The sequence below is a fragment of the Callorhinchus milii genome, unplaced genomic scaffold, assembly GCF_018977255.1.
Source record: "Callorhinchus milii isolate IMCB2004 unplaced genomic scaffold, IMCB_Cmil_1.0 Scaffold6, whole genome shotgun sequence".
Taxonomy (NCBI): domain Eukaryota; kingdom Metazoa; phylum Chordata; class Chondrichthyes; order Chimaeriformes; family Callorhinchidae; genus Callorhinchus; species Callorhinchus milii.
In genome coordinates this window covers 14377711-14391419 of record NW_024704747.1, presented here as the reverse complement: position 1 = coordinate 14391419, position 13709 = coordinate 14377711, and the positions used below count along the sequence as shown (strand labels likewise).

Genomic DNA, 13709 nt, shown 5'->3' with positions numbered 1-13709 from the left:
GGTGAATGAAAATGAGTTCTGACTTAAACCTCTGTGCACCTTAACTAAGATATTAAAGTTTATAAAGCTGCACATGTTTAATATTTATTTGCACCTGGGAAGCATATACTGACCTACATGTGGTGGCATGAGTGCTAGTAAGGCATTGAATAATATTAACCTCTGTAGCTTAAGAATATGTAGTGCATTCGAGATATTATTTTTTCATGTTCAAAAGCAATGCTTTACAATCAATATAATTACTGCAAAACTGACCCTCCTCTTCATTCATGCCTTCGGGCGCCCTCCTACCCCTACCCTCCACACCCTCCTCTGGGGCCTCCACCAGCTCATGTGCACATCCCTGACTGTCCAGTGCCTCGGGACGTCCTCCTGACGCGAAAGGCGCTACACAATTTTATTTTGTTATTATTGTTGTCTCTATTTGTAAAGAGTGAGGTGGTGTTGAGCTTGTTGCTTTTAAATGACTTCATCTGAGAAGTGCAGAATTATACATTTTCTGATGAGTCATCTGTTGAGGGGTCTTTTACAGGAACGTAGAATTATCCCGGCCTGGAAAAGATCATTGTGGTCCATGCCCCCTTAATGCAGAGTTTTTCAATAGTTTTTCAGTTTGTTTATACTCTACAACCGATTGCATTTATATAGAGCCCTTCTCAAGGGATTGTGTCTCAGAGCATTGAATAACGGCATAGTTTGACAGCAAACCAGGAATAAAGGAGATGTGACCAAATGCACTGTTGAAGAGAAAAGTCTTCAGGAGTGATCTGAAGACTGAAAAAGAGGGGCAGAGAGAGCCAGAGATTTGGGCATAGTCACCGCCAATTGTGGAGCAGAGGGGTCAAGGAATGCACAAAACGCCTGAGCAGTGGGGGCAGATAAAGTTGATTGCAGTGTGAGCAGATTGAGAAGTAAGAGGTGCTTTGTAGGTAAATGTCAGGATCTTGAAATCGATCCATTCTTTCAGATCTTGAATTCTTCAATAAGATTCTCCCGGTCCTTCTCTTCTACCATGTGAATTTTCCCAGGAAAGCGTCTCCTTGTCATTCATTGGCCTAAATCCCAGCTATCAACTTGGGATTTGATAAATTGATTGTACCCATTCTTTTGGATGCTTTCTGGACTGAAGAAATGTGTGGACTTACTCAGAAGAGTCTTGTTCCATGTCAGTTCATAATAAAATATAGTACAATTATGATGATCCATTAAGGTTTTTTAACATAATTTTGAATCACTATACTCTGTACCTATTCCCAACCTCTTGGAGTTCAACTGGGACAGTTTTGTACACTTATCAAATAATCCAAATGCGCTGTTGGAACCTTACCAATGAGCTTCCTTCTTCAGTGCATTATAGAACATGTTCTTGTCGATCAAACTGGATCAATTTTAATACTAGCGTGATTGTGCATCTGACAGCATTGATTGAATCAGACTGATACACATTCATGCTTTTTTAAAGAAAAATCTGCCGGCCTTCTGCCACTTAGCAGGAACTGTGCTTTTCTCATTTGATGAGGTAATGGGGAAATCGAACATTCTGCTGCATTGAACATAAATATTTTTCTTGGTGCCTCAAGAAAAAGTGAAAGATAATAAAAATATTGGAGCTCAGAGCTGTAGGCCACAAATGGTTGAGTTATTGCAATCCAGACAGGATAGTGGTGGCTTTCAGCAGGCAGTATAGGCTGAGACTAAATGGACTGAATTATTCCTATTCCCTTGTTATGAGATGTACTGTGATTTATTTTTACGGGTGAATGTCATTGGAATTCAGTGCAGGGATGCCACCCACACACTCGTACACTACCTACCTTACAGCCAGCCCAGTTTGTATAAAAATGAGGTGGGAGTTAGCACAGTGTAGTGTGCCTGAGCTCAATTTTTTATAGTCAACAGCAAGTGAATAAATGTCGGTCTGGTTACTGTCTGCACTGGTATTTGTTTCCTTTCTCGATAGTGTTTGTGTGCCTTAGTAGAGTAACGGGGGCAGGCAGCTTTAGCATAGGGTGCGCTCATCAGGTCTCCCTGACGTCTCCAAACACAGCTGTACAAACAGATTAGGATTTGAGTAGGAAGTGGCGCCAATGTGAAGGGGCCGGGAGCAAGAGTTAGAATGGCACAACTTGGCACAGGCAATTCCTGACGGGGAGATAAGTGTCTCGAAATATCAAAATAAAAAAGGTAGATCTAACATCTGATTGATTGAACAAAATATCTGTTCAATTTGCAATATGAATGGTTAATCCTTCATGGTTTGTGGTTTTATACAATTAGGTAAAATGTAGAACTGAGGGCTGTTATAAACTTCATGTACCCTAATGTATATAGACTACATAGCGATTCTCTGTATTGATGGTTTTCTAGCTGCTGTTAAATGCCAATTGGCATCACCATTTTATATAAAAATGTACTAATTTCAGGGTACAAAAGTGCAGAAGATCTTTAATGTACAAAACCATCAATTTAAGTTCTTAAGTGTAGGCTTTCCAATGGTAAAAATCTGTAATGGAAGGAAGGGGAATAATTTTAGTTGCATAAAATTATATAAAAAGCAACAAAATAACACAGCATTGACTATTTTAGAACTAGTTGGCTAAACTCTGATGACCAACTAGGGAATCAAATGTCAGCAGGAAAGCAACTCGTGAGCATCTGTAAAAGTCAATTTTTGTTGCTTTTAGTTTTTGTTTTTACATATCTAACCAGTTATCTCCAAGTTCAAATTCACTTTGCCAAGTTAATTATTGCTTGTAAAATTCTCATCTGATCAGAACATTTATCAGTCATTTTGCTGGCCTCAATTAAAGTAATTTAGTCAGGAAGGTTAAATGTAGTCCCATTTGAGTTGAGAATGCTGACATTTTTCATCAGTCTAAATGTGTTAGAAGTGTGCAGGGAATCAGGTGCCTAAAGTTTTGGGGAAAATGTCAAGTCTTTGCAGGAATCTGGGGGAAAATGTTAAGTAAAGGGTACTTCATGAGCAGGAAGCATGGATAGTAGGATTCAGACCTTGCAAACTCTGACCATTTCTTCCCAGCCAGTCACATTTGCATCATTGATAATAATAATAGTTATCCTTGCATTTGATATAGCGCCTTATTATGTCTTCAAAATGTCTCAAAGCGCTTCACAGAATACACTATAAAGTGAATTGACTGTATATTTTGTGGGTGAAACGCGGTAGCCAATTGCACATAGCAGTGTCCCCCAAACAGTCGTGACCAATTTATTATTGTTACTTTTTTAAGGAATTACTACCCCTGGAAATCCAACAACTGACTAACAACCGGGTTCCTACTTACTGCTAGGTAAACAGGCAAGTTTCCTTGCTCCATACGCCTCTAACATTTCGCCCTGCCGGGAATCGAAACCAGATGTCTCGCTTGCGAGGCGAGTGCTTCAACCACTGAACTACTGGACTCCTGTATTGATGGAGGTTGGATGTTTTGTCCAATTGTTACAGTAGTGATGCTGCTGCAGTAGACATTTTTAAGGTCACCGATTTAAGGTCAACTGGTTGTGGTGGTGCTTTATTTAACTTCAATTGAATGGGGAGAAAGCTGGAAGAAGCTTTTTGAGGTAACTTAGTGAGTTGGCCTACAATTATGGATTTTGTATGGGATGCGGATGGAACGTGCAGCTTTCAAGAGGGAAGTAGTCAGGCGTATGGGGGGGAAAAAAGGGGCTTGAAAGGGTATGGGCATAAGACAGAGTGGTGGGAAGCCATCTATTTCGTTTCTGTGTGAGCTGGTTGGGCCAAGAAACCTCCTTCTAAACTGTAAATTTCTAGGTTTCTCTTTTCTTAGCCTGTTCTAAATAGACATGTAGTGACATCTCAACAAAGCAGCTCATTTTCTTCATATTTCATGATTTTTATTTAACTGATTTGAAGTGTACAGATTTTGAGGTTGCTATACTTCCTTAAAAAGTATCACAGGTTTGCTGATGCCACATTGCTGTTTGTCAACCTGATGAAATAAATAGCTGTGCACCTTTTACTCCATGCTACTGGTGGTGTGTAAAAAAAAATTGCCTTTGCTACTTTTAATTTTGTCAGTATAAGACTTACTCCCTCTCTCTCTCGGGCGCTCTCGCCCCCTCCCTCGGGCGCGCTCTCGCCCCCTCCCTCGGGCGCGCTCTCGCCCCCTCCCTCGGGCGCGCTCTCGCCCCCTCCCTCGGGCGCGCTCTCGCCCCCTCCCTCGGGCGCGCTCTCGCCCCCTCCCTCGGGCGCGCGCGCGCCCCCTCCCTCGGGCGCGCGCGCGCCCCCTCCCTCGGGCGGGCGCGCGCCCCTCCCTCGGGCGCGCGCGCCCCCCCCCGGGCGCGCGCGCGCCCCTCCCTCGGGCGCGCGCGCGCCCCTCCCTCGGGCGCGCGCGCGCCCCCTCCCTCGGGCGCGCGCGCGCCCCCTCCTCGGGCGCGCGCGCGCCCCCTCCCTCGGCGCGCGCGCGCCCCCTCCCTCGGGCGCGCGCGCGCCCCCCCCCGCGCGCGCGCCCCCTCCCTCGGGCGCGCGCGCGCCCCCTCCCTCGGGCGGAGTACAATAAATAAATAAGTACAATAAAACTGAAATCTACATTCCATATTGGATTCTTTGGTTGTAAGTGTAGCTGCAACAGGTACAGGTAGTTTTATATATATATTATATAATTTATTACATATAAAATCTAGGTAGACAGTGGAAGCAGAAAGCATAGGTCCTAAGAAGCTACCCTCTGTGGAGGGCGCTATATAAGTGCAAGTTGTTGTTTTATTGTGAACAGTCAGTCGGAGACTAGCTGTGCGATCTAATGAATATTGGAATACATCATCTTGCTGAGATCTATATTATCGATAAACTGATTCAATGCCACTTACATACAGCATACAAAGTAGATTCAAGTGCTTTCTTTGTGTTTAATATAGAAGCGGTGGCAGTTTGTGGCAGGACATAGTATCATAAAATTATACAGCACAGAAGGAGGCCATTCAGTCCCTCTTCTCTGTGTTGGCTCTTTGAAAAAAGCTATCCAATTCAATCCCACTCTCTCCCCATAACCCTGCAAACTTGTCCTCCCCAAATAATTATCTACTCTCTTAAAAGTTGTTATCGAATCGGCTTCCACCACCCATTCAGGCAATGCATTCCAGATCCAAACAACTTGCTGTGTGAAAACATTTTTCCTCAACTATCCTCTGTTTTACCAACTATTTTAAATCGGTGTCCTCGGGTTACCAATGGAAATAGTTTCTTCTTGTTCACCTTATCGAATCCCCTCATAATTTTGAACACTTCTATTAAATTTCCTCTTAATCCTCAGCTACAAGGAGAATAATCCTAGCTTCTCCAGTCTCTACTGGTAACTGAAGACCCTCATTTGTATATAAAGGCTTTGTATATAAAGGCATTGTATACTTGAGCGCAACTGCAGATCAGCTTATTCTAGAGTTTAAAGATGCAATGTTAATACAACCAATGCTCAGTGGGTACCTGAACCGTACAGACCAGGAAATTTCCAGGTTTCAATTGCCAAGCTGATCTCAGCAGTAGTGGAGCATTTGGCCTTTATGCCCCTAGCCTGTGTAAAAAGAGAAAGATGGCTGGGATGTTCTTCATGGTCAAACAGCACAGCATAATTATCTGGTTTCACAAGTGAAAAACTGGGCCTTGGGCAGGGGACTTGGTTACTAAGTGCAACTGCATGAGCTTTCAGTAGTGGAGGGGCGGGCATGTAATTTAAAAATATATATAATTCTGATTGTTCCTATCTTTTTCTCTTTGTGGAGTGACTTAGTCTTTTTTNGTGCAAACTTAACATTTCATACATTTTGCAAAACGATGGATAAAGTATCAGGATAACTCATTCAATATAATGGTATAACACTTGCTGAGATTCTTTTGGGAGCTAGGCTCCTGTTCTGCATCATGCCTTCCTGATCTTATCTACTTCTCATATTTCTCTTGCCAAACAATGCCTTTCAGGATAAAACAATTATCTCTGAAACAACCAAAAAGAAAGAGAGAGAGCATGTAGCCAAGGAGATAGAAAAACTTCGGACATCAATCCAGACATTGTGCCGCAGCGCTTTGCCACTTGGTAAAATAATGGACTACATCCAGGAAGACATGGATTCCATGCAGAATGAATTAACTGTGTGGCGCAAGGAGAACAAGGAACACGCAGCATCCCTCCTGAGAGAACAAAGGTAAGAGCTATAACAACAACAACAAGATTCCATTTATAGAGCGCCTTTCACGTCAGGAGGACGTCCCAAGGCGCTGCACAGTTGGGTCATGACCCGAGCAGGGGGGAAATGGTCAGGGTGAGGGGAGGGAAGGGAGGGAGAGAGGAGGGGGAAATGGTCAGGGTGAGGGGAGGGAAGGGAGGGAGCGAGGAGGAGGAAGAGAGTCGAGAGGGGAGCTGAAGGCACGGTCAAAGAGAAAGGTTTTGAGACCGGCCTTGAAGGAGGAAAGGGAGGAAGCAAGGCGAAGGCACTGGGGGATGGAGTTCCAGAGCCTCGGGGCTGAGAGGCTGAAGGCCCGACCACCGATAGTAGGGCGGTTGGGGCGGGGGACGTGGAGCAGACCGGAGCCAGAGGAACGGAGGGTACGGGCAGGTAGGTAGGGGGATAGTAGGTTGGAGAGGTAGGAGGGAGCAAGGCCGTGAATGGCCTTGTAGGTGAGGATGAGGATCTTGAAATCAATCCTCTGGGGGATGGGGAGCCAGTGGAGGCGAGCGAGGGTGGGAGTGATGTGGTCCCGAAGCCTGGTGCGGGACAGTACACGAGCTGCAGAGTTCTGAATGACCTGCAGCTTGTGGAGGGAGGTGCCGGGAAGGCCGGCGAGGAGAGAGTTCCCATAGTCCAGCCTTGAGGTGACAAAGGCGTGAACCAGGGTTTCAGCAGCGTGAGGGGTGAGGTAGTGCCGTAATCTGGCGATATTCCGGAGGTGATGGAAGGCGGTGCCAGTTGTGGTGCGGATGTGAGGGAGAAAGGACAGCTCAGGGTCGAACAAAACGCCGAGGTTCCTGACTGGCTTTGAGAGGTGGAGAGTGCAGCCTTGGATGCTGATGGTGTCAGCGCCTGAGGTGCGGAGGCGCTGACGTGAGCCAATCAGGAGGGCCTCGGTTTTTCGCACGTTGAGCTGAAGAAAGTTGTCTCTCGTCCAGGACTCGATGTCGGACAGGCAGGCTGTCAGGACATCGGTGGTCGTGGAGTTGAGAGTAGAGGAGGAAAGGTAGAGTTGGGTGTCATCCGCATACATGTGGAAGTTAACCCCATGTTTGCGGATGATGTCACCGAGGGGGAGCATATAGAGGGTGAAGAGGAGGGGACCGAGGACAGAGCCCTGAGGGACACCACATGAGACAGTACGGGGGGTGGAGGAGAAGCCATTCGTTGAGACGAAGTGAAGACGGTGGGAAAGGTAAGAGCTAAACCATTCAAGGACAGTGCCTTGAAGGTTGAGGTGGGAGGACAAGCGGTGGAGTAGGATAGCGTGGTCGACCGTATCGAATGCTGCCGATAGGTCGAGGAGGACGAGGAGACAGAGGGAGCCCTGGTCACAGATAGTCAGGATATCATTGGTGACCTTGACCAGGGCAGTTTCTGTGCTATGAGCAGCACGGAAACCTGACTGAAGGGGTTCAAAAAGAGAATGGGTGGAGAGGAAAGAGCGCAGTTGGGAGGCGACAACTCTTTCCAAGACCTTGGAGAGAAAGGGGAGGTTGGAGATGGGCCGGTAGCTTGATAGCTGCGACGCATCAAGGGAGGGTTTTTTCAGGGTGGGCGTGATGATGGCAGTTTTTAGTGGAATGGGGACAGAGCCAGAGGAGAGGGACAGGTTTATGATGTCAGTGATGATAAGGGTGTGTATGAGACAATGTGTGGGCAAATGTTCAGCTGAACACTTGGTGTTCGTGGGTGGAAAGGCCCCTAGAGGGTGCTCTCTCACAATTAAAGAGATTCCTTTCTGCTGATCTTGAATATTTCAAAACCTATTCTCACAATGTTCATGGTGGCTGAGAGAGCTTGGTTTAAACAAGATTCCACACTGACTCTGTGAGGTGAAGTGAGCATCCATGCAGGTCAATGGTCATCGCCTGAAGTGAGAAGTTGTTGACCGGAACCAAGCAGGCTAGCGTCGATCTTGTTGTCGAGCTGAAGAAAGTTAGAGCTCATCCTTGAATTAGTCTTGGGAGGCAATATATCAGAATAGCACTGGTCCTGGAATTGAGGGCAGAGGCAGAGATTAGAGTTGGTTATCATCCACATCCATGTGAAAATGGTCCTCATACTACAGACGATGTCGCTAAATATGGAAGCAAAGTGAAAAGGAGAGGACCAAGGATAGCCCCGAGGAGCAGAGGAGAAAGGGATGGAGTCGTCGACAGTGTTGAAGGTGGCAGTGTTCAAGAAGAACAAGGAGACAGATGGAGAGTGAGAATTGTTGGTGACTTTAACCAGGGCAGACTCACTGCTGTGGATGGGGCAGAAATTGGAATGGAAGGAATGCTGGGAGAGAAAGGAGCAAAACTAGGATGTAACATATCGTTCCAGCACCTTGGAGAGGAAGCGGTTTGGAGATTGGTTGGTTCAATATTTACATGCTCCCTCTTGGTAACATCTGCAGACATGGGGTCAATTTCCACATGTTTGCAGATGACACCCAACTCTATCTCTCTTCCTCCCTTGACTCCAGGACCACAGCTGTGCTGACAGAATGTCTGTCAGACATCAAGTCCTGGATGAGAGCAAACTTTCTTCAGTTGAACGTCAACAAGACTGAGGCTCTCCTGATTGGTTCCCGTCAGCGTCTCCTCACCTCAGGCGCTGACAGCTTCACCATCCTTGGTTGCACACTCCACCTTACTAAGCCAGTCCGGAACATTGGGGTCTACTATCCTCTCTACCCCACATCTGCACCATGACACGCTCTGCCTTTCCCCCACCTCCGGAATATCGCCTGGCTCCGACGCTGTCTCACACCGCAGGGCGCTGAAACCCTCATAAACGCTTTCATTACATCGAGGTTCGATTATGCAAACTCACTGCTTGTCGGTCTCCCCAACTCCTCCCTCCACAGGCTGCAGATCATCCAGAACTCTGCAGCCGGTGTCCTCTCCCGCACTAGGCTCCGCGACCCTATCACCCCCATCCTTGCTCAACACCACTGGCTTCCCATCATACAGAGGATACAGTTCAAGATCCTTGTCCTCACCTTCAAAGCTTTCCACAGTCTTGCTCCCCCCTACCTCTCTGACCTCCTAACCCCCTACCACCCTGTTCGCTCCCTCCCCTCAGCAGGCTCCAGCCTGCTTCATGCCCCTGCCTTGCTCGCCCCACTATCAGCGGGTGGGCCTTCCACCACTCTGCACCCACCCTCTGGAATTCCATCCAACAGTCCCTCCATTTCGCCCCCTTCTTCGCCACCTTCAAGACCCTCCTCTTCGACCGTGCTTTGAATCTTCCTGCTTCCCCCCCTGCCCTTCCCCCTCCCCTACCCCGACCCTCAGCTCGGGCCCGTAACTCTGTCTGTCCGGCGCCTTGTGAAAAGCACTATACAAATGTAGTTTTGTTGTTGTTGCTCCCTCCTACCTCTGCAACCTCCCAACCCCCACCAACCTGCCCGCTCTCTCCGCTCAGCGGGCTCCGGCCTGCTTCACATCCCCCGCCTTGCCTGCCCCACCATTTGAGTACATGACTTCTGCCACTCTGCTCCCACCTTCTGGAATGCCATCCCGCAGTCCTTCCACCTCGCCCCTTCCCTTGTCTTCTTCAAGACCCATCTCAAGATCCTCAAGACAAATGTAGTGTTGTTGATGTTTACAAACCCCTTCATGTAGGGTGTCTCAGAGCACTTTTTAGCACGTTCGGCAGGTGGAGACCAAGGAAAGGTTGTGGGGGGTGGTGATGGTTTTGAAAGTGGGAGAGGTTGCTGCCAGCTAGCAGGAGCATGAGGAGGAGAAGCTGGTGGAGCACTGTGTGGTTAAGGGAGCAAGGGTCAAGATGTGGAAAGCTAATTTGGTTGAGGCAGGGGCGCTATAGTTGACTTTGGTGAGGTCCAGCCACATATGGCGATGTACTGAGGCCAAGCTTTAGCCACATGTGTTCAGTAGCATGGGCCTCAGACTTCAGGGAATGGAAATGGCTATGGCACCACAGGGCACTGCAAGGCTAAAGGCATTTTAGGCTGTGGTAGGGGTGAGGGTATTGAGGATGACAGTGAGGGAGTTGCGCAGAAAAACGAAGAAGGCAAACTTGAGGCAGCTGGAAGGGCAGAGTTCAGAAAACTTGTTGGCAGTTGCAAGGGAATCGTTTATTTATTATTTATTTAAATAAATATTTAGTCGGAGGAACGAATGACGGAAAGTGACACCAAAAACCCACACATGGGTGCCAAATGGACCTGATTTCCTTGTTACTCTTGTCTGTGCATATAACATAATATCGCCACCACTATCCCCCAGCCCTATCACCTGAGTTCTCTCTGCAACCTTTGGATGGGAAACAAAATAGATTTGTTAGGTTTGTTGCAAACCATTGCTTACACTAACAGCCCCGAAAGCTATTTTAAAATGCAGTTTACATCTCCATAACTTTATGTATTCCTTTCCATTGAGAATGCTATTTGATTCATTCTCAGGAACTGTTCTTTTCCAATCCTGCACTTATTGCTATTTCTTGTTTGCACAGCATCACAGACACTGCTGTGGAGCCACTGAAAGTGGAACTAACGGAATTGGAGCAACTGATCAAGGACCAGCAAGACAAGATCTGTGCTGCCAAAGCAAACATACTGAAAAATGAGGAAAAGATCCAGAAGATGATTTCAAGCATTAACTTCTCAAGAACGTGAGTGAGAAGACAGGGATTGCTCTCTCACTCACTTCACCCGGAGATCCATTACTCGGGTAGTGAGGTGAGCAAATTAAGGAAGAGGAAGCTTGCAAGAGAGCAGACAAGTAATATGGCGAGGGAGTGGGTGGTGGGAGGGGGGAGAAAGCTAAAATTAATTTATGTTCCTATCTTGCAATCAGTTCCATGTAAACACTTAAAAAGCTTCTATTGAGAGCACAGGATTCAGTATTCTAAATAAAAGCACTGTTTGTAAAAAAAAACTGCAGGATAAGTAGGATTTTTATCTGCTGTTTTTTAATTTTTCTTCCTATCATCAGTGATTTTTCCTCATCAAAGCAGGGTGAGCTCAAAATGAACGATTTTCTTACAGCAGACACTGATAAAGTGAGTAACTCACCAATGATCAGGGATTCATTCCTTTGGGTTTGCCTGAAGCTGTTAAATGAGCTTCTGTTCTCATTCCACTCATTAAATTCCCTGACTTCTACTTTGCTAATAGTCTGATATGCCAGAAAAATCATAAAGTTTATATACAACACTGTTTTTGTTCGGTTAGATCTTTTGTTTCATTTTTTTATTAGTCACATAAGGTTGTAAATTTTGCAGTAATTCACAGCTCAGAAGCACCACTACAGTAAAATCCTGATAACCCTGGCTTAACTTGTCACTACCATTTAAACCATTATGCTGTCAATACCCCGACAGCATTTATTCATGTATTTATACATAGGTCTAACTCTCCACTTTGGATAATTCATTACTGAGCCCTTTTCCCTTAGCATATGAGTTATCAGCAGTTTACCATAATACCTCAGCAGATCTTGTGCCACAGGGTAAAAGCTTTTTCAGCTTCAATATCAGCAATCATACTGATGAAAAGTGGTGAAATTTAGCAAACTGAAGGGATTAACGTCATCTTGATTTGGAGAGTTCATACCATAGGAACAGGAAAAAACATGTAGTTCATTGAGCATGCTCTAACTTATTAAATCTTGGCAGTTCATCATTGTAGTTCAAGTGTCCTCTCTCCTGCTGTGAGCTAGCCCTCATGTTCTAACACACCTATGAATCAGAATCCAGATTGTTGCCAATCTGTGTTACCAGTAACAACAACAACAACAAAATTACATTTGTGAAGGGCCTTTCACATTGGGAGGGCATCCCAAGGCACTGAACAGTCAGGGATCATGACCCTAGTGAGGGAGGCGTGGGATGAGGGAGGTGTGGGATGAGAGAGGCTGAGTGTTCATGGTTGCTGCTGGTGAGTTATAAATGTAACCAGGACCACAATGGAGGCTTTGAATTGATCTACATTGTGATGCAACAATTCAGGCAAACACTCTTAGGATTCAACTGAAAAGGGCAGTAAATTCATATGTGTATTAATGAATTATCTTACCAAAGTGGATGAAACAATTGTTCATTTATTCTATCTTGAGCTGTATAACATCAGGCCTGAATTGGTAAAACATTGAGAATTCTATGTGACTGAACGTTAGTCTAAGACAACCACTCAGTAATCTTAAAGATCGCAGGGTCACACTGTAGTCCTTCAATCTAATTCTTTAGAAGCGGTAAGTTTAGTCCTATTTGCTTCTTATGCAGTAAGGAAAACATAACTTCTGCTGGGATGCATGTTATAGGAAGGGAAAGGGTGTTTAATCCCAGTATTAGACGATAATTGTTGATAATCTTGGACCTTGTTTTTCAAATTAAAAGAAAAAGTAACTATCCCACGTAATCTTATCATTATTAGTTATTTATTGTCTCTGGAGAACCATTGTTCATACATGTTGTAAGCCTACAAGTTCTATGTTGCCCAGCATTTGACAACTGTCAATAATTGAGTTTAAAGCACTCTACTAATAATTGATTGAACATTTGTGCTATAATAGTCCTTACTCCCATTTACATATTCCGTATTACAAGTTAAGGTTTAATTGGATAAGGTTCTATAATAATTAATACTTTTGTTTCAAAGATAACTCCAGAAGTGTTATTGCAACTTTCCAAAGACAGCAAGGAAAATTAATACATTTGTCAATTAAAATGTTCTACAGCTCTCAAGGAATCCTAATCTTTTAAGTAAGAGTAAAAAAAAATATTTATCTCCCCCCTTCCCCCATAGAGAACCACTTTGAAATCTGCCTAGTCACCTACAAATGCCATTTAAAAAGTAGAATATTTTTTTCTCAAAAATAGATAATTGACATATGCTTTTCATCCTATTTGGAAAGGTGAATATGTTTTAACAAAGCTGCCTTACTTTGAGGTGTGTGTGTATGTATTAAATATGTGCATTCCTGTGGCAGTACTAAGTACATTCTGCTCAACAGAGCAAACATCTAGTCACTCCAGTGCTCCCAGAATTGTGCACATGATCTAAAGGGAGGGCAGCTCACAGTCTTGACAGTGTCCAAACTTCCAATCATATTTTAGTCTTTAGACTGAACATATTTTGTGTGTTCTTAAATATTTACTTGAAGGAGCAACCTTTCAGAGCAGTTTGAACCATTTCTGAGAATGTTGACAAATTAAAATCTATTGATCGTCTGGTATATGATTGATGGTGATGACTAGCACAAATTCCCAACAGACTAGGATTCAAATCAGCATCTATACTCACTACACCATTAGAACTGCCCGCCCGAATTGTGAAACTTAAGTTGTATAATCATTTATCGCTTGTGGTTGGAGTATAATTGTCAATTGACTATATGGTATAATTATTTCCTAAAACAAATGTGTTTAATTGTCAGTATTTTCCTACTGAGCATCTCTTATGTATATTCTCACTGCTCTGTCTGTCTGTCTGCCCCTGCTGTCCATCTCTGCTTTTTGCCCACGCTGTGTCCTCTGCTTTTCCTCCTCCCACT

At 45.0% G+C, this 13709-nt stretch overlaps 1 protein-coding gene across 2 annotated transcripts in view; it reads left to right on the top strand.

Moving 5' to 3' along the window:
• The window catches only part of traf3ip1 (TNF receptor-associated factor 3 interacting protein 1), a 48287-nt gene extending 37194 nt beyond the window's left edge, over positions 1-11093 (top strand). For both annotated transcript variants that reach the window (XM_042336362.1, XM_042336361.1), the window contains 2 exons: positions 5957-6180; positions 10669-11093. In XM_042336362.1, coding sequence (XP_042192296.1) covers positions 5957-6180; positions 10669-10831 — 387 coding nt within the window. In that variant the 3' untranslated portion in view covers positions 10832-11093. The remainder of the gene's footprint in view (positions 1-5956; positions 6181-10668) is intronic.
• Positions 11094-13709: the final 2616 nt, after the last annotated feature.